This window comes from Marmota marmota, unplaced genomic scaffold (assembly GCF_001458135.2).
Source record: "Marmota marmota marmota unplaced genomic scaffold, marMar, whole genome shotgun sequence".
NCBI lineage: Eukaryota > Metazoa > Chordata > Mammalia > Rodentia > Sciuridae > Marmota > Marmota marmota.
The window spans coordinates 16810571-16836823 of NW_026000168.1; the positions used below are offsets into that span (position 1 = coordinate 16810571).

The 26253-nt window shown below is 53.1% G+C and overlaps 3 protein-coding genes and 1 non-coding gene across 6 annotated transcripts in view; 1 reads left to right on the plus strand and 3 right to left on the minus strand.

The window, feature by feature from the left end:
- Positions 1 to 15889, plus strand: part of Cand2 (cullin associated and neddylation dissociated 2 (putative)) — a 22074-nt gene extending 6185 nt beyond the window's left edge. The window contains exons 6-15 of the mRNA XM_048786964.1: positions 1836 to 2008; positions 2134 to 2276; positions 2609 to 2901; positions 4753 to 4894; positions 5199 to 6209; positions 8108 to 8203; positions 8640 to 8809; positions 10442 to 10606; positions 12301 to 12408; positions 14765 to 15889. Of these exons, the coding sequence (XP_048642921.1) occupies positions 1836 to 2008; positions 2134 to 2276; positions 2609 to 2901; positions 4753 to 4894; positions 5199 to 6209; positions 8108 to 8203; positions 8640 to 8809; positions 10442 to 10606; positions 12301 to 12408; positions 14765 to 14992 (2529 nt within the window). The 3' untranslated portion in view covers positions 14993 to 15889. The remainder of the gene's footprint in view (positions 1 to 1835; positions 2009 to 2133; positions 2277 to 2608; positions 2902 to 4752; positions 4895 to 5198; positions 6210 to 8107; positions 8204 to 8639; positions 8810 to 10441; positions 10607 to 12300; positions 12409 to 14764) is intronic.
- Positions 15890 to 16899: 1010 nt separating this feature from the next.
- On the minus strand, positions 16900 to 20884 carry Rpl32 (ribosomal protein L32). Of its 2 annotated transcripts, none has more exons than XM_015495041.2 (4): positions 20745 to 20884; positions 19448 to 19548; positions 18680 to 18861; positions 16900 to 17080 (listed from the first exon to the last, which is right to left on the minus strand). In XM_015495041.2, the coding sequence occupies exons 2-4, from the start codon at positions 19541 to 19543 to the stop codon at positions 16951 to 16953; spliced, it is 408 nt and encodes a 135-aa protein (XP_015350527.1). In that variant the 5' UTR covers positions 19544 to 19548; positions 20745 to 20884; the 3' UTR covers positions 16900 to 16950. The 2 variants fall into 2 exon arrangements, with proteins under 2 accessions (XP_015350527.1, XP_048643103.1); XM_048787146.1 differs by lacking the exon at positions 20745 to 20884 and adding an exon at positions 20683 to 20701.
- Positions 19627 to 19766, minus strand: LOC125611768. Its single transcript, XR_007342021.1, has one exon. It is a non-coding gene; the product is annotated as a small nucleolar RNA SNORA7 (small nucleolar RNA).
- Positions 20885 to 23190: 2306 nt separating the features above from the next.
- Efcab12 (EF-hand calcium binding domain 12) overlaps positions 23191 to 26253 on the minus strand; it is a 13073-nt gene continuing 10010 nt past the window's right edge. For both annotated transcript variants that reach the window (XM_048787145.1, XM_048787144.1), the window contains exons 7-9: positions 25575 to 25716; positions 24283 to 24336; positions 23191 to 23633 (exon numbers count right to left, since the gene is read on the minus strand). In XM_048787145.1, coding sequence (XP_048643102.1) covers positions 23375 to 23633; positions 24283 to 24336; positions 25575 to 25716 — 455 coding nt within the window. In that variant the 3' untranslated portion in view covers positions 23191 to 23374. The remainder of the gene's footprint in view (positions 23634 to 24282; positions 24337 to 25574; positions 25717 to 26253) is intronic.

Below are 26253 nucleotides of genomic sequence, written 5' to 3' on the forward strand. Positions count from 1 at the left end.
CCAGGGGACCCAGGCTGAGCAGGGAAGGAGATGGGTCCCAAAGCCCCAGATTTAGCCTAAGTCAGGCTGTCCCCCCACCCTTAATTCCCCTCAGGCTTCTTCTGGAGCCTCATGTACTGAGGAAATTGGCTGCGTTCAACAGGGGACCCTCTGTGCGGCTAGAAAGAAAGGTACCCCCTGGCAATCCCAGCTACCCAGGAGGCTGAGGCAGGAAGATCTCTCAAAGTTTGAGGCCGGCCTCAACAACTTACTGGGCTCTGGGTTGACTTTTGGGAGAACCGCAGACTGAGTCATTGTCCCCACGGAGGGTGACACTCACCACTTGACCGCCAGGTTCTGCACCTCCCCATTCTTGTCGTCCAGGAGCCGGAGGAGCATCTTGACCACCTTGCGCTCGCTGTCTTCATCCAACTGGATGGAGTCCTTCTGCAGCTCGGACATCAGGTCGCTAGTGGCCATGAACCTGGGGAGGAGGGGCGGGGCTCGAGGGGGTTCCTGAGCGCAAGACTTGCACGAACTTGAGCTCAGGGTCCAGGAAAGTGCAAGCTGCTTAAGGAACAGGCTTAGGTCCCTCAGTTCTGTGACCCAGAGGTTCACAGGTCCTTCTAAGTCAGGCTACCAGACCATTAGCCTCCTACTGTGACCAAGTTACCTTAATAACAACCTGTGAACTAGGTTTGGATTTATTTTATTTTATTTTTATTAAAAAAATTTTTTTTTCTTAGTCATAGCTGAACACAATGTCTTTATTTTAATGTGGTGCTGAGGATAGAACTCAGGGCCTCACACATGCTAGGCAAGCGCTCTACCGCTGAGCTACCACCCCAGCCCTAGGTTTGGATTTTTAAAAAATGCTATTGGGGGATAATGTGCATTCAATGAACCACACCATCTAAGGTGCCTTTTAGAGAATTTTAGTGCTTTTTGACCTTTGGACACATGCATGAAGCTACCGCATGTGCAAAGGTCCAAATGCAGGACATTTCCATTATCTCTCCCCACCCCCAAATTGCCTCGCACCTCTCTGGACGCCATCTCTCCCTCTGCCTCACCTCTGGCAGCCTTTGGATGTAGAAGGCAGCTTCGACTTTGCCCTCAGACCCGTTGAATAGGCGTTCCAAGCTAGAACAAGACGGAGTGGATCGTTGACCTGTGGTCACCACCCCCCACCCAGCCCCTGGTGGTCTCAGGACAAGGGGGCTTTGCACGTTCCAATGTGGACGCCCCAGCCCACACGTCCACATCTGTCTTATCATCCCAAACAGCAGCCACTCCTTACTGACCCTCAGAATCCTGCACAGACTTGGAAAAGGGCTCAGGGTTGGTTGAGTAGGAAACTTTGGGGTTCCAGGTTCCCAAAGTAGAAGCTAGAAAGAGTGTTGGAGGGTCTCCAGGTCATCATTTCTTGCACTGTGAGAAAGGGTGTAAATGAAGAGGCCATGAGCAGTATCCTCTAAAGCTTGGGGACCACCACAGTCCCCAATTGCCTGGTCTTGTGAGGGCAGTACCTGCCTCTCCCCTTTTCCCATCCAGGGACTTACAACCTCGTGCAGGAAATAAAGCAAGACCATAAATAATGGTTGTACTACAGAAGCTCCTCCATCAGGACCTGGGCTAAGCTCTTGATCTGCAGGATACATTTGTCTTTGCCAAATCTCTGCCCAGTGGGCGTTGTTACCCTGACTGTAAAGTAGTCAGTACAGGCTGCCTCAGAGAAGTCTTGTGACCTGCTCAAGGCACACAGGTGGCAGAGTCAGGGTTCCCACACACACCTGCTCGCCTGTGAACCCTCTAAGTTGAATTCGCAGTGGTCAGGGCTGCAGGTGTGGGGCTGAGCTGCGGGCTGTGGGCTGGGGAGACCCAGAGAAGGGTCTGGCCTAGCTGACCTGCCTGGCCCTGCAGGGGCCCACCTGGACCGCCTGGTGCCCCTGGTGGAGGAGTTTTGCAACCTGGATGACGATGAGCTCCGAGAGTCCTGCCTCCAAGCCTTTGAGGCCTTCTTGAGGAAGTAGGTGCCGCAGGGAGAGCTGGAAACAGGGAGTGGGGTGAGGGGGGCCTTGGTGGGGAACGGGGCTGAGACACTGGCTTCGCAGTGGTAAGATTCCAAGATCCACCCCTGGGCCCCACCCTCAGGTGTCCCAAGGAGATGGACCCTCATGTGGCCAACGTGACCAGCCTCTGCCTCCAGTACCTTAAGCATGATCCCAACTATAACTACAACAGCGACGAGGACGAGGAGCAGATGGAGACCGAGGACAGCGAGTTCAGTGAACAAGGTGGGTGGATGCCCTGTCCTGGGGGTTGGAGGTGGGCATGACCTTCCCAGGATGCCCCTGCCATAGACGGGGGGGATCAGGCTCAGCTCTTCACAGGCTGCATCTACACATTCAACCAACTGTGAGTCGAAAGTACTTGAAAAATTAGCGGTGGCACGTGCCTGTCATCCCAGCGGCTCGGGAGGCTGAGGCAGGAGGATCTTGGGAGGCTGAGGCAGGAGGATCTCAAGTTCAAAGCCAGCCTCAGCCAAAGCGAGGCCGTAAGCAACTCAGTGAGACCCTGTCTCTAAAGAAAACACAAAATAGGGCTGTGTGTCTTGTTCCCACCCCAGAGAGCGAGGACGAATACAGTGACGACGATGACATGAGTTGGAAAGTGCGCCGGGCGGCGGCCAAGTGCATAGCAGCCTTGATTGGCTCCAGGCCCGACCTGCTGCCCGATTTCCTCTGCACCCTGGCGCCCGCCCTCATCCGCCGCTTCAAGGAGCGGGAGGAGAACGTCAAGGCCGATGTCTTCGGGGCCTATATCGTGATGCTGCGGCAAACACGGCCCCCCAAGGGGTGGTTGGAGGCTGTTGAGGAGCCCACCCAGACGGGGAGCAATCTCCACATGCTGAGAGGACAGGTGGGTCACACCTCTGCCCGGTCACCTGCTCACCATCTGCCTTCCCACCCTCCCACCCACCCCACTGTCCGCCTGGCTGCTGTTCTGAGCATGGACCTGTGTGCGAGGTGCTGGGACCCAGCGGGAACCATGCAGATCAAGTCCCTAACCACTGGGCCACACAATCTAGGCAGCCACAGAAGCAGGGCAGCTGGGCTGTGGTGTGGAGTGGGTGGTGAGTTGGGTACCAGGGATTGAATTAGGGGACACTTGACCACTGAGCCCCGTCCCCAGCCTTATTTTGCATTTTATTTAGAGACAGGGTCTCACTGAGTTGCTTAGGGCCTCGCTTTGGCTGAGGCTGGCTTTGAACTCTCGATCCTCCTGCCTCAGCCTCCTAAGCCCCTGGGATGACAGGCATGCCCCATAGCGCCTGGCTCCGGAGTGTGCTTTATTCTAGCAGAAGGCAGAAGCTAAGGGAGGGGAATAAGGTACAGTTTGCATTTGAAAAACCTCACTCTGGCTGCTGGGTGGGGAATGGATTGTAATAAGACCAAAGTCAAGGCTAGAAACCAACCGGAAGTCGTTGCAACTGTCCAGGTGGCAAGAGACAGTGATGGACTTAGTGCCAGCCACAGGACAGAGAGCCTAGAGAAGTAGGTTTGGGGTTGAATCATTGGGTCTCGCTGATTGATTGGACAGGCAGGTGTCATGTGACTTCCAGGTTTCTGGCTAAAGCAGAAGTGCTTTTCCCTGGGAAGGGGGAGAATTGGGAGAGGAGGGGAATATTTAAACTTCTACATGTTTATGTTCAAGGTCTTCATTGGCTGGCTCTCATACTCTGGTTTCCGTTACTATAACAAAATACTGAAGGCTGGGTACTTACTAAAGAAAAGAAGTTCAGCAAGGTGCTAAGCAGCTCATTGAGACCCTGTCTCTCAATAAAATACAAAATAGGGCTGGGGATGGGGCTCAGTGGTCGAGTGCCCCTGAGTTCAATCCCTGGTACCAACCCCCAGCCCCCCCCAAAAAAAAGTATATTTAGCTCAGTGATTTGGAGATAGAAAGTCCAAACAGTGAAAATATTTTGTGTACAACCAGTGACTTGAAAAATTGCTGTCTATGTACAATATGAAATGAATTGCATTTTGCCATCAGGGATAACAAATGAGAATAAATAATAATTTAATAAAGAAAAAAAAGAAAGAAAGTCCAAACAGCAAACAGCACAGTCCGGGCTCTGGTAAGGGCTTCCCTCGCTGCTCACATCCTCAAAGATGCATCATGGCTGGGACGTGGGCCGAGGAGGAGATCCCAAGGTGAAACAGGAAGCCAGAAGAGAGAGGGGGGCCAGGCTCACTCTCCCTATAACAAGCCTCCCTTGAAAACTGAGGTCCCACTCAGCAGGCAGCGTCCCCAGAGACCCCACTACCACTACCTTTTCAAGATCCCACCCTCCCCCAAAATCAAGCTTCCCAAACAGGAACCTTTGAGAGTCACGAGCCACAGCCAAACCATTGGAGTCTGGGGTTGGAGATGCAGATCTGGGCTGAAGCTCACGGGGAAGAGAATCTAGCTGAGGAAGCCAAGGTCCCCCTTGTGGGGTCAGCCAGGCTCCTGCTTCCCCCTCATGACCGGTAGCAGCCGCAGGCCGACTTCCTGGGTGACCTTGAGCTGGTTACATTAATGGACACCAGAATCGTCCGTACCTCTGCCGGTCTGTGTGTCCATCAGTCCAGCACTCAGCGCTGGGGAGGCATCCTGTCCTCGCTGGGCATCTTCCCTGGGGACGCACCTGGACCAAGCCCCGTGGGAGTGGGTGGGCTGGGGTGGTTTCCTGGGTGGCCCCTGACCCCCCCCACCTGCCCACAGGTGCCCCTGGTCATCAAAGCCCTGCAGCGACAGCTGAAGGACCGCAGCATCAGGGCCCGACAGGGCTGCTTCAGCCTTCTGACCGAGCTGGCCGGAGTCCTCCCTGGCAGCCTGGCGGGGTACATGCCGGTACTGATGTCAGGTAGGCTGGGCGGGCCCCGGGTATCTTCCTGTGGCCTCTTCCAAGGCCCTGAGTTGGTGGCTTCAGCCCCGAGGGGAGCCTGGGCCCCAGTCTCAGGCTGAGCCCCTGTTCAGCTCCTCACGGGCAGGGGGGAGGACGTTCCAGGCCTGACTTGCTGCTTTCTAGAAAGTTCTCTGGCCTTGGGTCCCTCAGCCCTGGCCACTGGCCAATCCATGACCACTTCTGCAGAAGAGGCCTCTGTGGCTACTCCATCCCATGCAGAATCAACGTTCATGACCCCGTGATCTCTGTGCCCCACCTGCAGGCACCGTCTTCTCGATTGCTGACCGCTCCAGCTCCTCCACCATCCGGATGGACGCCCTGGCCTTCCTGCAGGGGCTGCTGGGTACAGAGCCGGCCGAGGCCTTCCACCCGCACCTGCCCACCCTCCTGCCCCCTGTGATGGCCTGCGTGGCCGACCCTTTCTACAAGATGGCAGCCGAGGCCCTGCTGGTGCTCCAGGAGCTGGTACGCACCCTGTGGCCCCTGGAGAAGCCTCGGATGCTGGACCCTGAGCCCTACGTGGGAGAGATGTCCGCAGCCACCCTGGCACGACTCCGCGCCACCGACCTGGACCAGGAGGTCAAGGAACGGGCCATCTCCTGCACGGGCCACCTGGTGGGCCACCTAGGTGACCGTCTTGGGGATGACCTGGAGCCCACCCTATTGCTCCTCCTGGACCGCCTGCGGAATGAGATCACCCGGCTGCCCGCTGTCAAGGCTCTGACCCTGGTGGCCAGGTCCCCATTGCGCCTGGACATGCAACCCATCCTGGCCGAGGCGCTGCCCATTCTGGCCTCCTTCCTGCGCAAGAACCAGCGGGCACTGCGGCTGGCCACCCTGGCCGCCCTGGACGCCCTGGCGCAGAGTCAAGGACTCCACCTCCCGCCCTCTGCCGTGCGCGCGGTGCTGGNGCTGAAGGCGGTGCTGCTGGACGCGCTGGGGTCCCCCAGCGAGGACGTGAGGGCGGCCGCGTCGTACGCGTTGGGCCGAGTGGGCGCGGGCAACCTGCCCGACTTCCTGCCCTTCCTGCTGGCGCAGATCGAGGCCGAGCCCCGGCGACAGTACCTGCTGCTGCACTCGCTGCGGGAGGCGCTGGGCGCCGCGCAGCCCGACGGCCTGAAGCCCTACGCCGAGGACGTGTGGGCGCTGCTCTTCCAGCGCTGCCCCGACGCCGACGAGGGCACCCGCGGGCTGCTGGCCGAGTGCGTGGGCAGGCTGGTCCTCGTCAACCCCCCGTTCCTGCTGCCCCGCTTCCGCAAGCAGCTCGCCGCAGGTAAGGGACAGAGGCCACCCTGCCTGGAGGTGGCCCTTCCTTGGTCCCCGGGTGTCCAAGCAGCCGATGCACAGGGTGACCCTTTCTCCAGGTCCCAGTGTCTGTGATCAACTCCGAGGAGCCACAGAGGGACTTTCCTGGGACTTCCAGGCCTCCTCTTGCAAGAGAGAGAGGGACACAGAGCACGGACCTCCCAGACCCCTCCTGACGCACGCGCAGTCAGCCCTCCCCATCTGCAGGCTTCACCTCTGCATTTTATTTATTTTTATTTTTTATTTTGGAAACACTTTGAGATAGTTTTAATGACTCTCATTGGACACAATACCTTTATTTTATTTATTTATTTTTATGTGGTGCTGAGGATGGAACCCAGGGCTTCACATGTGCTAGGTGAGTGCTCCACCGCTGAGCCACAACCCCAGCCCCTTATTTTTATTTTTTAAATATATTTATTTTTTAGTTGTAGATGGACACAACACCTTTATTTTATTTTTATGGGGTGCTGAGGATCCAACCCAGGGCCTCACACACGTGCTAAGCAAGAGCCCCACCCCTGAGCCACAATCCCAGCCCAAACCGTCTCTGTATTTTAAACCAACCTTGGATGGGAAATATTTGGGGGTAAAAAAATTGCATCTGTACTGAACATGTACAGACGTCTTCCCCTGTCTTTATTTCCTGAACAATACAGTCCGGAAAATTTCTGGGCTTATATTGGATATCTATCAGGGATCCTGAGGAATCTACAGAGGATTGAAAATTCAGGGGAGGGCCAGGCCTGGTGGCCATGCCTTTAATCCCAGCGATCCATCTATAAGCCCAATGATTTGGAAGACAAAGGCAGGAGGATCACCGGATCCTCAGCACCACATAAAAATAAACAGATAAAGGCATGCTGTCCATGTACAACTACAATTTTTTTTTTAAAAGGTGTGATATTTGCACATAACCTACCTACATCTTCCCTAGGCAGATAATCCATTATTACTATTTGTGTGCATGTGTGTAGGGGGCAGTACCAGGGATTGAAGCCAAGGTGCTCGACCCCTAAGCTACACAGCACTTTATTTTTATTTTGAGACAAGGTCTCACTAAATTGCTTAGGGCCTCGTTTTTGCTGAGGCTGGGTTTGAACTCACCCATCCTCCTGCCTCAGCCTCCTGAGTGGCTGGGATGACACCCGTCTGGCCTTGTTTTTCTTATTTTCAATTTTTGGAATCCCAAGCAAGCCATTCAGAGACATGTCAAAGTCTCTCCTGATGTCATTCTTTCATTCATTCATTAAGGAAAACCTACTTCCTCCTCTTTCTTCAGCCTTCCCCCACGGAAAGCAAGGGACAAAACCAAATAAAGGCAGGTCTTCCTTCCCAGGCTTGGGGTTGGTCTGAATTCCGTTGGAATCCCCTTGGCCTCCGGGCTGCCTAACCTTGGAGAACACAGCCGCACCTTGGAGAAGGCAGACTCAGTGGGGGAGAGCCTGGCCAGGAATTCTGGATCTGCTGTGTGGCCTTAGATATGAACTTAACCTCTCTGAGTCTTTCTTTCTTGTTGGGTTAAAAAAAAAAAAAAATCAATCATCCTCTTTAGTTACCATTTTCATTAAGATCTTATTTTTTTTTTATTTGTTAATAGGACCATCCTCAGGATGAATTGAGATAGTATGTCTGAAAAACATAATGTCATCTCAAGGCCATAGGGAAAGGTCTTTCTTTGGGGTGACCCTGGTCTTGGGATGCCCTGTTATTCTCTGGTCTCCAGCTGAGAATTTAGGGTGGATTCAAGGCTGGCGAGGGGAACCCTAACATGACTTCCCCAGCCATGCAAGGGGGGGCGGTCTTTGGAGTGGGGATGGGGTTTAGTGCCTGACCTTCACCGGGCTGCATGTCCCTGTCACCCAGGTCAGCCACACACCCGAAGCATGGTCATCACTGCGGTCAAGTTCCTCATCTCGGACCAGCCCCATCCCATCGACCCCCTCCTGAAGAGCTACATTGGTGAGCACTATCCCCACCCTTCATCCCGCCCGGTCCCCCACACAGCCCTTGACCTTGGACTGATTGATGTTCCTTCTCTAGCCAAGGGCAGCCAGAGACCCAAAGGCCACCTCATCCTCATGATGGACAGCAGGGCCCTGGGGTATCCATCCCCAGCACCCCTCCCCCCTCCCATTTTTGGGGAGCAGAGTTGGGAGCTGTTCTGTCATTGCTCAGAGGAGCACCTCAGACTCTCTGAGGCTCCCGTCGCTCAGTGGAACATTCTGGAATGCAAGCTCTGCCTTCTGAGCTTTGAGGGTGCTTAGACCTGGCACAAAGTAGTTGCTCACTGCGTCCATCGCATCCAGCCAGGTCTGCGCAGCTCACGGTAACCTGGGGGCAGGGGGTTTTGTCTCTGGCTCTGTGTCCCTTAGCCCCCCTTGCTGTCCCTTTGCAGGAGAGTTCATGGAGAGCCTGCGGGACCCGGATCTGAATGTCCGCAGGGCCACCCTGGCCTTCTTCAACTCTGCCGTGCACAACAAGCCCTCGCTGGTGCGGGACCTGCTGCAGGACATCCTGCCCCTCCTCTACCAGGAGACCAAGATCCGCCGGGACCTGATCCGAGAGGTGCCGAGCAGAGCTGGGCCTCCTTGTTAGTTCTGTCCCCCCGGGAGCCTGGGACGGAGGCCGCCTCTCCAGCCTCCGTAGGGCCTCGCTAAGTTGCTGAGGCTGGCCTCCAACTTATGGTCCTCCTGCCTCAGCCTCCAGAGCTGCTGAGATGATAGGCATGTGCCCCAACCGTGCCTGGCCAAAAATTCAAATTTTGAAAGGCTTCAAATTGTAAAACTCTTCGAGTGCTCACAACAGGATGCCGCCAATGGAAAGTTCCACCCCTGACCTGGTGTCCAAACACAAGGACGCCACAAATAGTGTATAAAATCGCCTTTAGGCTGTGTGCAGTAAGGTGTCTATGGAACACCAGTGAATTTCGTGATTAGACTTGCGATCCACCCCCAAGATAGGTCCTCACGGATGTGCAAGTATCCCAGAATCCCAAACATTGCTGGTCCTCAGCATTTTGGATAAAAGATGCTCTGTCAGTAGATGTCAGTGACTCTAGGCTGCCACTCAACATTCAGGAGTGGAGTCTGAGTGACAGGATCCACAGGTGGTGCTGATGTGGTTTCCGCCTCCAAGGAGCTGATCATGGCTCCTAAAAGAGAGCCATGCCCACGCTGCTGGTTATGTAACCTATTGGCAGGCCTTAAAAGCCGAGTCTTGGCAGGAGCAGTGGCACATGCCTGTAATTCCAGCAACTGCGGAGGCTGAGGCAGGAGGATCGCCAAGTTGGAGGCCAGCCTCAGCAACTTAGACTCTGTTTCAGACTAAAAAAGATAAATAAATAAAGGAAAAAATTCTGAGGATGAATTTCAACGGTAAATTGCACTGGGTTCAATCTCCAGTTAAAATAAAAAAGAAAGTTAGCCGGATGCAGTGGTATATGTCTGCAATCCCAGTGGCTGAAGGACCACTATGACATCTGGAGGCTGAGGCAGGAGGATCACGAGTTCAAAGCCAGCCTCAGCAAAAGCGAGGCGCTAAGCAACTCAGTGAGACCCTGTCTCTAAATAAAATACCAAATAGGGCTGGAGAGGGGGCTCAGTGGCCGAGTGCCCCTGAGTTGAATTCCTGGTACACTCACCCCCCCCCAAAAAAAAAAGCGAAGGAAAGAAAAATATTTTATTTATTGATTTATTTGTTTATTTTTTTATGTGGTGCTGAGGATCGAACCCAGTGCCTCACACTTGGTAGACAAGTACTCTACCACTGAGCCACAACCCCAGCACCCCCCTAGGATCTGGATTTTTAATCTTAGGCTAACTGTGTCTCTTTGGGCAAATTAATTGACCTCTCTGAGCCTTAAATGGGGTGAATGATAGCGTTTTCTTCCTCAAACATTTGCAGTGCTGGAGGAAGACGTCAACTGTTGTAGAGTGGGTGAGACCCTGGGTTCAGTCCCCAGCACCCCCCACCCCCAAGTGTCATTTACCAAGGACTCCCGGTGTCTGCGTGGTGGATGAAATCAATGGTTCTTTTTACTGTGATCATTATCTGGGGAAAGGGCGCTGCAGGCTGAGACTTAGGATTCAGGGTCAGCACCTGGGGCTGGGGGTGGGGCAGGCACTCGGGGTGGGGGGCTGGTGGTCTTCCCCCTGGGGGCCACATCCCCCCAACTTATGTTGTCCTTCCCTCCCGCAGGTGGAGATGGGGCCCTTTAAGCACACAGTGGACGACGGGCTGGACGTGAGGAAGGCGGCCTTCGAGTGCATGTACTCTCTGCTCGAGAGCTGCCTGGGCCAGCTGGACATCTGTGAGTTCCTGAACCACGTGGAGGACGGGCTGAAGGACCACTATGACATCCGGGTAGGTGTAAGCCCTACTCCTGTCCACACGGGAGGAAGGGACAGCCGGGCGCCCCTGGGCCAAGTTGGCTTTTCCCCAACTGAGGAGGCCAAGGCAGGAGGATCCCAAGGCCAACCTCAGCAACTTAGTGAGGCCCTATCCCCAAACAAAAGGACTGGAGATGCAGCTCAGTGGTAAAACACTCCTGGGTTCAACTCCTGTTACCAAACAAATTAAAAAAAAAAAATCAAAAGAAAGACAAAGAAAAAAAGAAAGAGCCTCGTATCCCAGGAGGCTGAGGCAGGAGGATTGCAAGTTCGAGGCCAGCCTCTGTAATTTAGCAAGGCCCTATGCAACTTACCAAGACCCTGTCTCAAAATGAAAAATGAAAAATAAAGGGCTGGGGATGTGGCTCAGTGGTAGAGCACCTTGGGTTTCAATTCTCAGTACTAAAAAAAGAAAAGAAATACAGTAATGTTGGACCACATCCCCACATTCTCACTGTATCAGGCTGTTTTCTGCTGCTATAACAAAATACCTGAACCTGAGCCTGGATACAAAATACCTGAACATTTAAAAAAAAAGAGGTGGGGATCATGATAGTGTGTGGTGATTCCAGCTACTCAGGAGGCATGTGGCCAAGCAGTAGAATGCTTGCCTAGCAGGCAGGGGGCCCTGATTCAAAACCCAGCACTGTAATCCACCCACCCACCCATCCATCCATCCCTCCATCCATCAGTAATATTAGCTGACCATTCTGGAGGTGCAGAGGATGGTGTTGGCATCTCCTTGGCTCTGGTGACACTTCATAGCTGGGGGCTTCACAGTGTCAGAGATAGGTGCCTAAGAGTTCAAATGGTAAAGCAGGAAACGAGAGGGATTCAGGGCCCGAGCTTGTTTTTTTGTTTTGTTTTATATGGAACTGTGGGATTGAACTCCAGGGATTGAACCCTCTGAGCTACATCCCCAGTCCTTTTTATTTTTTTTGAGATAGGCTTCCTTTAAGATGCTGAGGCTGGCCTTGAACTTGGAATCTTCCAGCCTCGGCCTTCTGAGCAGCCAGGATTACAGGAGTCTGCCCCCATGCCTGGCCTGACCTGCTTTTTATCACTCCCTCCCTGTAGAACTAACCAGGGTCCTCTGCTAACTGCATGAAGCCCTGGCAAGGAAACTGCTCCCAATGACCTAAATACCTCCCATTAGGCCCCACCTCTTAAAGGCACACTACCTCTCAACACTGCCACAGCAGGGCTCCAGCTTTCAGTCCATGATTCTTTGGGGGACACACTCCAACCTTCTCCAAGTGCCGGCAGCCACCCTAGATACCAGCAGCTGGAGCTGGGTCCCTCTGTGGTTGGGACTTCTGCTCCTGCTCCTCTTCAGGCCCTCTCTGGCTTCTTTACTTACCGACAGGCTCTGGGGACCCCAGGAGCATCTGAACTTGAGAGCCCACCTGTCCCCTGGCACCTCTTCTCATCCACCCCTCCTCAAGGCCAGCCAAGTGTACTGGATAAAGTTTAGTGTCACACGTCACATGTTGTAGATGAGGAAACTGAGGCTCAGACAGGGAGCCACTCAGGCAGGGCCCTGTGGGGACTTGGTTTCACCCTGGGCCCCAGGTTTGGGGTACAGAGGGTCTCCTCGTCCTCTGGGCCCACTGTTTTTGTTCTTGGGCAATTTCACTAAGAACGCTCTGTCTCCTTCCTTCTGGGCAGATGCTGACCTTCATCATGCTAGCACGGCTGGCCACCCTGTGTCCTGTGCCTGTCCTGCAGAGGGTGGACCGGCTCATTGAGCCACTGAGGGCCACCTGTACCGCCAAGGTAAGCCCCTTTCCCCGCCCGAACCTGGATCACCTGCAAATCACTCAGTTACCAGTTACTGAAAGGGCCATCATTCACCCCTCCCCATCACCCGGCCAGGAGCTTCCTGTGCTGACCATCTCAGGTGCAGAGGGGCAGAGGCCAAGTTGTGGGTTGAGACAATGCAACTAAGAAATCCCAGAGCCAGACTCCTAGGCCATTTAGTGAGACCCTGTCTCAAAAAGAGATATTAAAAGGGGCGGGGGATGAGGCTCAGTGGTGAAGTAACCCTGGGTCCAACCCCAGGCACCAAAAACACTAAAAAACTTGAATGAAAGAACTAATGTGAATTTTGAAAATGTACAAATCAACCAAAAGAAGGGCTGTTTTTATATTGAAGCTTAAAGAGGAGAGACAGACATCCATCCATAAGATGGTGTTTTTTTAATTTCTTTTTTTAATGTAAATTTTATTTATATATGACAGCAGAATGCATTATGATTCTTATTACATACAAAGAGCACAATTTTTCACATCTCTGGTTGTATATATTCACACTAATTCGGGTCTTCATACATGTACTTTGGATAATAATGTCTGTCACATTCCACCATCATTAATAACCCCCTGCCCCCTCCCTTCCCCTCCCACCCCTCTGCCCTATCTAGAATTCATCTATTCCTCCCATGCTCCCCCTCCCTACCCCACTATAGTCAGCCTCCTTATATCAGAGAAAACATTCGGCATTTGGTTTTTGGGGATTGGCTAACTTCACTTAGCATTATCTTCTCCAATGCCATCCATTTACCTGCAAATGCCATGATTTTATTCTCTTTTATTGCTGAGTAATATTCCATTGTGTATATATACCACATTTTTTTTTTGTCCATTCTTCTACTGAAGGGCATCTAGGTTGGCTCCACAGTTTAACTGTTGTGAATTGTGTTGCTATAAACATTGATGTGGCTGTGTCCCTGTGGTATGCTGTTTTTAAGTCCTTTGGGTATAGTCCAAGGAGACGGATAGGTAGGTTAAATGGTGGTTCCATTCCCAGATTTCCAAGGAATTTCCATACTGCTCTCCATAATGGCTGCACCAATTTGCTGTCCCACCAACAATGTATGAGCATACCTTTTCCCCACATCCTCGCCAACACTTATTGTTGTTTGACTTCATAATAGCTACATTCTGACTGGAGTGAGATGGTATCTTAGAGTGGTTTTGATTTGCATTTCTCTGATTGCTAGAGATGATGAGCATTTTTTCATATATTTCTTGAATGATTGTATGTCCTCTTCTGAGAAGTGTCTATTCAGGTCTCTGGCCCATTTGTTGATTCGGTTCGATTATATTTTTTTTTTGGTGCTTAGCATTCTGAGTTCTTTATATACCCTAGAGATTCGTGCTCTATCTGATGTGTGAGGGGTAAAGATTTGCTCCCAAGATGTAGGCTCCTTATTCACCTCACAGATTGTTAAGATAGTGTTTTTTGAGTAGGAAACTTGTTCCAGAGCCGGGCGTGGTGACGCACACCCAGTGGCTCTGGAGGCTGAGGCAGGAGGATCCCAAATTCATGGTCTGGGCAATTTAATGAGACCCTGTGTGCAAATGACATTTCTTTTAAAAAAAAGCATTGGGGGTCCTGCACTTGCCTGTCATGTTGTGGGGCCCCAGGCCACACCAGAATCAAACAACAAAACCTGAACTGGCTTGAGGTGTGCACGATCTTTAATTCCCTCTGACTGGAATATTCATAATACTCATATATTAAAGGGGAGAAATATTAATATATTTGATTATCGGGTGTTCTGCCAGACCTCGTATCTGCAGCCTTATCTTTCTGGAAAAAAATCAAAATAATCCTGATCAGATACGGACCTGCGAAGTCCATCAGTCCTCACAGCAGCTCTGTCAAGAGAAGGCTGACTTACAGATGGGGGACGGAGGCCCAAAGAAGGGGTTACCTAAGGTCACCCCTGTAAGAGGGCAGAGCCATTGAACCCAGGCCTGTGGACCTACAGGATTGTTTAGGGGAAGCGGCCAGCACGAGGAATTAATTAGTAAATGTCAAGGTGGCTGGGTGTGGTGGTGCAGGCCTGTAATCTCAGTGACTGGAGAGGCTGAGGCAGGAGGATCGCAAGGTCAAGGTCAGCCTCAGCAACTTGGGAGACTCAGTCTCAAGATTTAAAAAAAAAAAAAGGAAGGAGCGCTGAGATGCAGGAGACCGATTAGAATGAGGCCAAGATGCCAGGCTTCAGGCGACCCTGAAGCCACTGCAGGGACTGGCTTGAAGGTGGGGAGGACCAAAAGGGAGGCTGCCTCCTGGGTGGTGAGGCCAGGATTGAAGGACAGCTCCACCCATTTTCCCCCACTGTAGGTCAAAGCCGGCTCAGTGAAGCAGGAGTTTGAGAAGCAAGACGAGCTGAAGCGCTCCGCCATGAGGGCCGTGGCCGCCCTGCTGACCATCCCCGAGGCAGGGAAGAGCCCCGGCATGGCCGACTTCTCGGCCCAAATCCGAACCAACCCCGAGCTCACCATCCTCTTCGAGAGCATCCAGAAGGATTCCACCTCAGCCCCCAGCACGGACTCCATGGAGCTCAGCTAGTTGTCCTGCTGCTCAGGAGGAGTCCAGCGAGCCCCGTCTCCCACTACCGCTCCAAGACCGGGGCCTGACTTCTGTCCTTCATCTCACTGGGGGCTCTCGGCCCCGGGTTGGGGCTACAGTGCCTTCTCCAGGGACCCAAGCTCGCAGGCCCCCAGCCCCAACCGCGAGGCCGCCAACAGTGGGCCCTTTCACTCAGGATGTTGTTAGGGGGACAGTGTTTTCCAGTGACCTGTCACCCCTCTAGTTATTCTGGCTCCTTCAAACTGGGGAGTCCCTGCCTCACTCACCTGCACTCAGAAATGTATTAGCATTCAGTCACTGGGCTCAGAGCCAGCCCGCTGACCGCTCCCCTGGTGTCCCTGGCTCCTCACCCCCACCAGTCCTCCTCCTCTTGACGGGATCTGGGCTCTCTGCTGCCATTAAGGTAGTGCTCTGGCCAAGAGTCCGAAGAATGGGGTGGCAGGTGGGTCACGCTGTCATCCCAGTAACTGGGGAGGCTGAGGCTGGAGGGTTCCAAGTTTGAGGCCCATCTCAAAAATCAAAAAGGCTGGGGATGAAGGACATTCTTCCAGCATGTGAGGCTGGGGGTTCCATCCCCAGCGCAACCCTCTCTCCCAAAGAAACCAGTTCAGATACTTGAGTTATTCATTCTAAATTTCAAAAAATGCCCCTTGGGTTAGAAGTAGTGGATCCAAAACTCAATAGTATGTGGGCTTTTTGCAGGGAGGATACACAGGACGGGGACCTGAAGGGTTGACCCTAATGTTTCATTTCTACCTTCAAACGATGTAACCAATCAGGAGACAGGAAAGTACGAATCACTTGGAGACAAAAACAGGCCAAAGCTTTTTTTTCTGTGATATGCAAAGCTAATAAAGAATAGATCCTAAATTGCTACCAATTTCTCCTCACAATTCCTATTCCCAAGCTGAACCCCATCTTTAATATCCTTCCCAAGTCGATTTAAAGAAACCCTGAAAAATGACCAGTTTATGCATCAACACCAATCTATAACACATTCACCTACTGGACCTGGTGGCTGGCATGTCTGGCAATGGCCTCTTAAGACCAGTGTGCCAATCCTGCTAGATCAGCTAGGATACGGGGGGGCGAAAAGCCTAGAACCATTTTTCAGTCTTGTTCACGAGGTACCAGGCAAGCACTACCACATGAAAATACGGCGTCTTGCAAAAGCAGAATCAAACCTTGTTGAGGACACCAAATTCAAGATTTTGAGCTTCACCACCCTAGTCTTAGTACAACACCAGAGGCCTGTCACCAGCCAGATCCCACACTCTAGGAAGCAGCTGGGACAGGGGCAGAGTGAAAGCCGTCTTCCAGTACCCAAGGCTGACCCGACACAAGAGCAATCTGGGTGACACCCTGGGGTGCATTTGAGGATATCTTGTAAGGATTGTGCCTGACAGGCAGGGTGCAGTGTGCACACCTGTAATCTTAGCTGAGGCAGGAGGATCACATGTTGTGAGGCCAGCCTGAGCGAGTGGGTGCTAAGCAACTCAGACCCTGTCTCTAAATAAAATACAAATTAGGGCTGGGATGTGGCTCAGTGGTCAAGTGCACCAGAGTTCAACCCCTGGTCACCCCCCAACACGCATGCAAAATTGCAGTTTCTTAATTCTCACGAGGGCGGGGCTAACATGACCACTTGGTCCGAGGCCAAGCCTTTCCTCCTCTTCCCCAGCCCCAACTACAGCTGACCTAGGCAACCCTGGGTCAACCTGAGGTCCTGCTCCCTGTGTAAGGGCCTAGTGCCCCTGGCAAACCCCTTCTTCAGAATCTTCCATTCACGGAGGATCCCACAGATGACAGGCCAAAGAACCACCTCTGTGACAAGCTGTCCAGTTAAGTCAAGAAAGCGAAACAAAACCAAGGCAGGAAAAGCCAGGTGGCAGCTTGTGGCTTTATTTGAGCACACAAAAAATGTGCGCGTGAACTGTCTATTCATTTTCTTCACTGCGCAGCCTGGCGTTGGGATTGGTAACTCTGATGGCCAGCTGGGCCGCTCTTTCCACGATGGCTTTGCGGTTCTTGGAGGAAACGTTGTGGGCAATCTCCGCACAGTAAGATCTGGAAGAGAATCAAGGACAGGAGTGAAGAGCAGGCCCAGCCCGGCAGGCACCTGGGAAATGCACTCAGGGGTGCTGGGTAAATGGCTGCTGAATGAGGCCTACAGACTCCCAAATCCTGGTGGAGAGTCGCTCTCCTCAGTCCTCACTATGGCCTCGCAGCTACCTCTGTTTTAGATGAGGAAACCAGGGTCCACAGCGGTGGACGTGAATTCCCAGCTCACACAGCAAGAGACTGACACGTCTGGGAGGAAGCAGCCAGACTCCAGGTTCAAAGGCTGCCCCCACACCCCGGCTGACCCCCCAACTCCAGAGCCCCAGGGAGCTTGGCTTTGTCCATAGAGTCCTGGGACTTGCAAAGGGACCAAGAGCAAAATCCAACAGTCTGAATAGAGCCAAGGGTCCCCAGTTGGACTACCGAGGACAGAGCCCACCAGCTGCACTTGGTACACTGTTCTAACCCGCCATTCCTCAGGGCTCTCAGAGCCACACTTTGAATGAGGACCCAAGCACTCCAACAGCAGGCAGTGAAGGCAGAGAGCTCCTGTGTCAGAGAGCAGGGCTGAAGTAGTCACGCTTAAGTGCTTCATTTTCAGAACATGTCTATTGTACTGCACTTTTCGTCTGTCTTCATTTTCCTCAAATGCTTTAGGTCTTTGCCACCTGCATACACAATAGCCACAGTGGCTGCACCTACTGTTTCAAGGTGCAGCACGTTTCCCTCACGGCCACACAGCCGTCAGTGAGTGGCTGTCTGACGCCCGGTCCCAGCACTCTGCCGCCTTTCCACTTGTGTTCCAACTGTTTACTGCTACAACAACCAGCTGTATAAGCTTCCCTGCCTCAGTTGTTTTAAGGGCAAATGCCCAAAAATAGAGCTAAAAAAAAATATATATATATATATATATATATATCATGCGGTATTTCAGGAGCTTAAATAGTGCAGCTGCTCTTGGAAACAAGATGGTTTCAAACAAGATGGTGCACATGTGGCCCAGTGATCAAGTGCTCCTGGCCTCGGTCTCCAGTCAGTATCCCCACCCTGCTGGATGGCCATCACTTGTCTACAGCCACTAAGGAGAGCTCTGGGAACGTGCACAGATGCCACCAGTTAGTCACTCTCCCCATCCTTTCCAACTCCCTCAAGTGTCAAGGGCCTCTCCCATGACAAACTGCTCTCATTTCCCTGCCGTGGTCCTGACTGCAGCAGCCCAAGTCTCCCACAGAGCTTGCCCAAATGTGTAACTTGCATCAAAACATAGAACCTAGCGCTGGTGTCCCTCCACGCCCCCTCCCAGCAAGCCCTTTTTCTCAACTCCAGATGGCACCTGGCTCTAAAGCCCTGTCCCAGGTAGGCAGCCGTTCTTCCACCTCAGTGGCCGTCTCCAGATAACTCTTGCCATAGCACAGATCGAGGTGTCCCCTAGGACTGAGGTTGTGAGTGCTGCGGTGTCCCCTGTGTCAAGCAGTCCCTCCCGCAAGGAGCCATCTCACGTTTCCTCAGGGGATGAGCAATCCCTCCACAGGACCAAGAGGATCCACAGTTGCTGCCCCAACTCGCAGACTCGTGAGCCCTGCGGCAGGAGGGGACCCGACTCACTTGTTACACATGAGCAGCACCTCCAGCTCCTTGACGTTGTGCACCAGGAACTTGCGGAAGCCACTGGGCAGCATGTGCTTCGTTTTCTTGTTGCTCCCGTAACCAATGTTGGGCATCAAGATCTGGCCCTTGAACCTCCTCCGCACCCGGTTGTCGATCCCCCTGGGTTTCCGCCAGTTGCGCTGAAACAAGGAACACACAGCTGGGTTGGTCTCTGGGCAAACTGCCAGCCTTTCTTTTTAAGGAGAACAAATGAAAGAGAAAATGCGGGACACTAGGTGCCCTTGGGTAACAGGACTTCCTCCTCCTTTGCTGGGGAGGGAGAAAAAACTCCTAGATTTACCCACTGGAAGTGGAGACCCACACTCTCACTCCTAAGCAACGGGAAGGTCAAATAGAGCAGGCAGGGATGTGGGGGGCTTTATCTTTGGGGAGATGAAGAGCACAGCACGGGTGTCCTCACTGTTCTTAGGACATGAGTTTTCACAATCAAAACACCAGGGACAATCTCCATGCGTGGCATAGATACAAAGTTCTTGAATGGCCCCAGGGCAGTCCAGGGTCTGTTATTATTTAAATTTAGTTTACTCAGCAGGAGCCCCAGTGATGCCCACCAGGGAGACCCCAATTCCTATGCAGAGATCTCAGGCCAACCACAAACCAGGTCACCTGTCAAAAGCTGCTTAGACCAGGTGAGGCCACACTCATAGGTGAGCTGTTCGGCAACTCCCTCCCGCACCCCAACACACCCACCCCAGAACCCCGTACCTTAATTTTGACATATCGGTCTGACTGGTGCCGGATGAACTTCTTGGTCCTCTTTTTGACGATTTTGGGCTTCACGAGGGGTCTAAGGGCAGCCATGGTGCCTAAAAAGAAAAGGGAGATCCCTGTTGAAGCAGAATCCTCCCGAGGGGCTCCGGCCCAGGGCTTGGCTGGGACCTGAGTGGTGTCGCAGAGTGTCTTCCAATCACCAGTTACTGAGCAAGCTGGGAATGGAATGGGTGCCTCTGCTAGGCTTGCTCTCCCTCCTGCTTCCGAAGCTGGCAGAATACTAGGCACTCTCCAGATGCGATCTCAGGAGGTCAGGGATCACCTCAGCCCCCCAGAACAGCTGACTGAAATCAAAACTGAACCCAAGACCTTCTCACTTGCAAAGGACAGCAAACCCCCACACCCTGAAGTCTCCCCACCTCCAGGTGGTCTTTTAAGCCGTGAGCCTTTTTCTCATGCAAAATGCACAAGACATTGGCACACTGCATGCCTGCCCAGTGCCTGGCACAAAATAGGTGTTGAATAAAACAATTCCTATAGGGTGCTGCAGCCCCGAGATACCCTCAAACCCATGCATAAAACCACTCTGCACCCCCAAAACCATCCAACCTGAGAACAGATTCTACCCAGAACTATCAGTTACCATCCCCAAGGTGGTCTTCCCGGCCACCCCATCTGTCTCTACCACAATCCTTTCTGTCATTTTCACAGCCATCAATTCACTTTGTCCGCCACGCACTAGGTGCCCCCTAGCACTATGCTCTCCTCGAAGGTAAGGGACCAGTGCCATTTTCCAGGAATCCCGACCCACTACGGGAGTTTGTTAATGACCGATCGAATGCACTGAAGGGTCGTCTTTTTGTTGACAGTCCCTCAGAGCCACAGGATGGAAGCGAAGGGGCCTAGGGCGCGACAATTAAGGGCACTCTGGCCAGCGCGCGCGGCGACCCGCAATCCCAGCCGCGAGCTGTCATCCGGGACTCGGTTCGCTCCACGGCCTCCAGAGTCCGCGTAGTCTGGCCTCAATATGCACCATGAGCTGTCAGGGATCAATCAAGCCGTCCGCAGGTCCGACTGACCCAAGGCGGCCTCCGTAAGAGAGCAAGCGGCCCTGGGAGGCAAAGCGCCATCACCGCACCGGGCCGCTTGGCTGTTCCCATGCACGTCCCAGGAGGCCGGCAGAGACAATACCCACTTAGCCGACCACGCAAAGGAGGCGGCCTTCTCACCAAGGGGCGAAGGAGCCCGATGGTCACCCCCCAAATGCGGATGGCGAACGATTAAGACTCACCGACTACGAATGGCGGCCACCTCCGAAGGCAGCACCGAGGAAGAGAGGGGAAGACGGCGCGCAAGGGCTGATGGGACGTAACCTGTGGGTCCTGGAAGGGAAAAGGTGAGCACTTCCGGCTCCGGGTCCTTCAAAGAAAATAAGGACGTGTCCGAGAAATAACGCTACAAAAATGCCCAGTGCACCTGTGTTTTACTGGAAGTTAATATGTAGGAATAAAAGTGAAAATGTATTTTCCCTTCCCTCCGGACTACATGGAAAATTTGGGAATGCTTTCTGAACCAAGACCTAGGAGGGGGATCTACTTCCGCCAGAAATAGAAGCCAAAACCAGCTTTTAGACTATTTCCTCCCGCGTTTCTTCTCCCGGAAGTGCGCCGCCTAGTGGTCAGGAGGGAACGAAACAGTCACTTCCTAATGATTAATCAAAGAGAATGGTCCTCCCTAGCGGCAGGGGTTGGTTCCAGGATCTCACCCCACCCCATAAAATGGCATAGTATTGCACAGAACCTCTAGCTGTATATTTTAAATCATCTCTAGATAACTTATAATACTAATGCAGTGTGAGTTCTATATAATTGTATTGTTTAGGAATTGACAAGGGGAATAAATAGTAATGAGGCTGTAGCTGCTCACATTCCATGGGATTTCATATCCTTGTCACCATTCTATAAGGTGGTTCTATTATTTTCTTCATTCGACATGGGGAAAGCAAAGTTTGGAGATTTGAATCCCAAGTGCACCCTTCTAACCATGTGTCTCTCCTGCCCAGTTTTAAAATTGTTCTTGATTTTTCTTTATGTAGCTTTTGTTTTTTAAGATCATCATGAGAATCAAATTCAGGACCTAGGAGGGGGATCTAGGAGGAAAACAAACAAAAAACCTTGGTTCTGCCACTCAAACACAATGCAGATGTCCTTGGTGATCTTGCTAGTAGTTGTTCCAGGAGGGAGACAGGGACAGACGCTAAACCGGATTGTGTTAATGATTGAGAGGTGAGGGGAGGAGAAAGCAGTGCATGTTGACAATGTCACCAGGAGATTTTTGGCTGTGAAGAGGAGTTTGAGGAGACCCAGAGACTGGCAGTGTCTTGTCTGGGGTCACACAGCTGTAGGGTCAGGATGTTATATCTGTGGCTACCCCACATGGTGAATGATGTCCCCCTGCAGCTGTGTGATGTTCAGTGGGATGGGGGGGGCGTGGGGACACATTGCAGATGGCTGCCCGTGGGAGGCCTGTCATGACAGGGAGGGCTCATGAACATGTCTCTAGTTTCCAAAGACCCAGGAGATTTGGAAGCAGGAGCCCAATGGCTCGTCTTCAGGAATGAGGAACATGCTATCATCTCATTTAACAGCGGCGGGGACATGAGTCTCATCCTGCCTGTGGCTTCCCCCGTGCACTGACATCCCAGGAGGAGAGGCGGGAGGTGCCATGTTGTCATTGCTGTCAGTATCCCCAGCAATGTGCCTGCTATACGTCCCCAGCCTCCATCTTCCTGAACACCCCTCTGGCCAACTGCGTGACTCTCCAGGGACACATCTCCCCTCTGAACACTGGGCACCCTGTGTCCCAGGGGGAGCTGACTGTCCGGATGGCCTCCGGCCTTAGCCTAAGCAACTCCATTTTAAACCAAACCTGCAGTCTCACCAGGCAAGCCACTGAGCCCCCAATATGTTACCCAGGCACAGCCTGATGAAAGCAAGTCACCTTCCACAGCCCTGGTAAGACTCAGAGGGAAGTCCCTGTCATTTGTCTCCGCCCTGATAAGAGTCAGAGGTGAGAGATCAGGACAGAAACCACCAGACCAGATGTCCTGACCCTAGAATGAAAGACGTCACCAAGAAACCCAGGAACAGCTGATAGGGACTGAAAGGGAGGGCAGATGCTCCCAAATTTTAATATAAACATGGGAGCTAATGAACGGACATTAGAGCTGGCGACACTGATGCCCACATGCAGGGGACCCTGAGGAGCACCTGGACGGACATGCCAGCTCTCCTCACCCTCTTCCTGATCCTCTGCATCATCCTCAAACTCTACAGCAACCTCTTGACCCTGGTGAGGACAGCAACTTCTCCCAGGACAAGCCTCTGTCGGTCCCTGACCTGGTCACTGTGGTCTGAGTGCGCCTCGGCTGGACTTAAGGCCCCAGACTCCAGACTTTAAACCTAGCCTCACACTTGGCACGCGGAGGGAAGGCGTGTAACAGGTCTGTCATGGTTAGGTGTGTTGACAGCGCTTAGCGTCGACCTAGAATTGTTGGCTGGGAATGGATCATGCCTGTGGCAGTGCCCAGCATTAAGGACTGTCATTCTTTGGGGCTGGGGACAGAGCTCAGTTGGTAGAGCTCAGCCTGGGACCCATCCCCAGCACCCTCCACACACAGGAACCTATAGAGTGGAATCGTGTTGGATGATTTGAGTGAATAACCATTGAAAAGGGCAGAATCTCGTGGACATTCTTTATCTCTCCCCTCGACTGTGGATGTCACATTTTTTTCCCACTGGGACACTAGCCCAGGCCGTCCCCCTGAAATTATTTATTTTTTTCTGGCTCTTTGACACTCTGGGTCCGTGGCGCAGGGTCCTGGCTGTCCTGGCTGCTGGCTCCGGGTGGCTGTGGCGGGCACTAGCTGATGAAGTACATCTTGGTGCAATCATAGTGGACACGGGTCATGTCACTGGTGTCCCTTAGGGGCCACCATGGGTTAGGGTGGTGGATGGCTGGGTAGACTTGGGGCTTGTGTCGGACATGACTGAAGAGGGCCAGGCTGCTCTCCTGGGCCACGGTGGGCAGGTAGAGCCGCAGCTTATCCAGCAGGTGACCCGGCCAGAAGGAATTCGGGTGAGTTGTGGGGAAACCACTGGGGCCCTTCTTCTTCAGCCTCCTGGGGAACAAGAGGACACAGGGAGGGCCGTCAAGGGGGACAGGCCAGGCGAATGTGGAGTGCCACGTGACACACCTCAGACCCCAAGGTCTGGTCAGCAGTGAGCACCCAGAGGCCCACAGAGGCTGTCCTTTCCTGAAGGTCACATCCTAAGCAGGTGGCTTGACCCCAGCCATGGGCACTCTAGATTATTCTGTGATTTATTTATGTGCTGAGGTGTCGGACAGGGGACCCAGGCCTCCTGCTGCCCAGGCCCAACCACTGAGCTGCACCCCCAGCCCCATGCAGGGTCATTGCAGGGTGGTGTTTGGGGTTCAGTCTCTGGGGCAGGGGTTCAAGTCCCCACTCTACCCTTTACTAGGACTTTGAGCAAGAGAGTCCACCTTTGTGGACATTGGTCTTCTCGTCTGTGATGTGCGTATGCTGAGAACAACAGCTTTGTGATGAGTGAACCATGGAACCTTCCAGAAGCAATGTCTGCCTGGGGCCCTCTAAGTGTTACTTCACTGTCCCTGTGGTCCCGGGCACCAAGATCCCATGCGGTGCCAGGAGCCCTGGGCCTCGTGCAGAGGGGCCCAGCCCCAGGCCCCTGTCCTGGGGGACGCCAGGCTGCCCTCCCACCTTACAGGTAACAGAGTAAGGGACCAACCTGGCAAATTTCTCAAAGTCCGTAAAGCACATTTTCTTCGTTTTGAACATTTTCCTAATGGAGGAGAGAGGGGGAGAGAGACGGAGGCATTCTGTGAGGAGAGGGGCATCCGGGCTAATGGGGAGCAGGTGTGAGAGGTGCATTCCTGAGGCTGAAGCCAGGGGAACACGCTGGGGCTCGGCTCCCCAGACCTGGCCTTGCCCCTGGCCTGCTGGGTGACAGGGAAGTCACATTCTCTCTCTCAGAATGTAGGCCCCTTGGTGGTTAGTAGCTGCTGAATCTCAATCCCTTTGGCCACCCCGACTCTGCCTGCCCCTGCCAGAGCCCAGCCCGGCTTTGTGGACAAGTGGCTAAAGCCTGAGCCTTCCCAGCCTGGGCCAGCAGACATCACTGACTGGTCACTGCGCTCTGTCCCACCAAGTCTCCATCCGGGGCCCAGACGTTTTTCTGTGGTTGTTGTGTATTTTCTAGGCACTGGGGATGGAGCCCAGGGCCTGCGGCTTGCTGAGCACACACCTTACCTCTGAGCCACCCCAGCCCCTGCCCACAGAATCCTTTATAAACTAAGGAGCAAAGGACAGCCAGTGTCCCTGCTTGACCTAGGGACTGTGCCTTATCCCTGACACCCGGGGCCCATCAATGGACAAAACTCCCTTTCCTTCCTGAGCCCCTGGGTAGGAACTGGGGCCAGCCACCTGGGGACTGGGAGGCAGTCGGGGTCCTAGAGGCCACCACTGCCCGGCTCACACCTCGCTCTTCCCCACCAGGCCTCCCTACAGCTCTGGAGACGCCTCTCGGGGCAGCGTGAAGTCACCCAGCACCCGTGACTGAGTGCGACCTGGGTACAGACGGGGGTCTGTCCTCAAACCCTCGGGGTTTGGCAGGAGCTCGTGTGCCAACTTTACAGATGGAGATGCTGAGGCACCCCAGCAAAGGTAGAAAGATGAGAATTCCACCCCCCAGCAGCAGGGCGAGAAGGGAAGGCCCCAGTGTCCTGTGACTGGGAGAAGGTGACCCCCCTGGGGGTCTTTCTCCGTAACCTTGCGAGTGGGCGAGGCTGTGCTCAGGAGGGGACCGGGGAAGGGAGGTGAGGAGGCCGGGACTCAAAGACACGCATGATACTGGGGACTGGCCAGTCCAAGTGAGCCCATTAGGTGAGGTGTAGACACTGGCACCCAGTACCAGTACCCAGTCACCCAGTACCCAGTACCCAGGCCCTGTGGCTGAAGGGCTGGCAGCGGGGCCCGTGGCAAGGGCAAGAAGAAACAGATCTGGAAGGAAGCGTGTCCAACCTCTCGGCCCCAGACTTCTTGAAGCGCTTGAAGGGAGCCATTTTCGGGGTGATCTTCCAGTCAGAGTAGAAGCCTCCGGGCTGCCGGATGGGGTGCACCTGGCCCTTGTGGAAAATAATCTTGTCTCCAGGGTACAGCAGAGCTTCGAGCGGCAAGAGAGACAGACAGACAGGGCCATCAGGCCAAGATCGTCCCCCTAGCTAAGACTTTGGGGTCAGATGAGGCTTAAAAAATATATATATATTTTTTTTTTCACATTTTTATTTAAAAGATGTTTTCTTTCTTTTTTTCTTTTTATTATCTATTTTATTTTACGTTTTTAGAGGTAACAGATGTCTATTACCTTGCTGGAGTTAGTGGTCATATGGGTATATGCACGAGTCCAAACTCATTGAATTGTACACACTAAGTGTGTGAAGCTTTGGTTTTGGTTTTTGATATATCAGTTATACCTCAAGAAATTGTTTAAAAAGAGCTGGACGTGGTGGCGCATGCCTGTCATCCCAGTGGCTTGGGAGGCTGAGGCAGGAGGATCACGAGTTGGAGGCCAGCCTCAACAACTTAGAGAGGCCTTAAGCAACTCAGTGAGACAGGGGATAAAATATTTTATATTTTAAAATCTAAAAAAGGGCTGGGGATGTGGCTCAGTGGTTGAGTGCCCCTGGGTTCAATCTCTGGG

What these genes read in the sequence shown, in the direction of transcription:
- Rpl32 (XM_015495041.2), bottom strand. Translation starts at nt 19,543, where the DNA reads ATGGCTGCCCTTAGACCCCTCGTGAAGCCCAAAATCGTCAAAAAGAGG. An exon ending in ACCGATATGTCAAAATTAAG is followed by an intron (nt 18,862 to 19,447) that starts GTACGGGGTTCT and finishes TCCTTGTTTCAG; the next exon opens with CGCAACTGGCGGAAACCCAG. An exon ending in GTGCTGCTCATGTGTAACAA is followed by an intron (nt 17,081 to 18,679) that starts GTGAGTCGGGTC and finishes ATTCTCTTCCAG; the next exon opens with ATCTTACTGTGCGGAGATTG.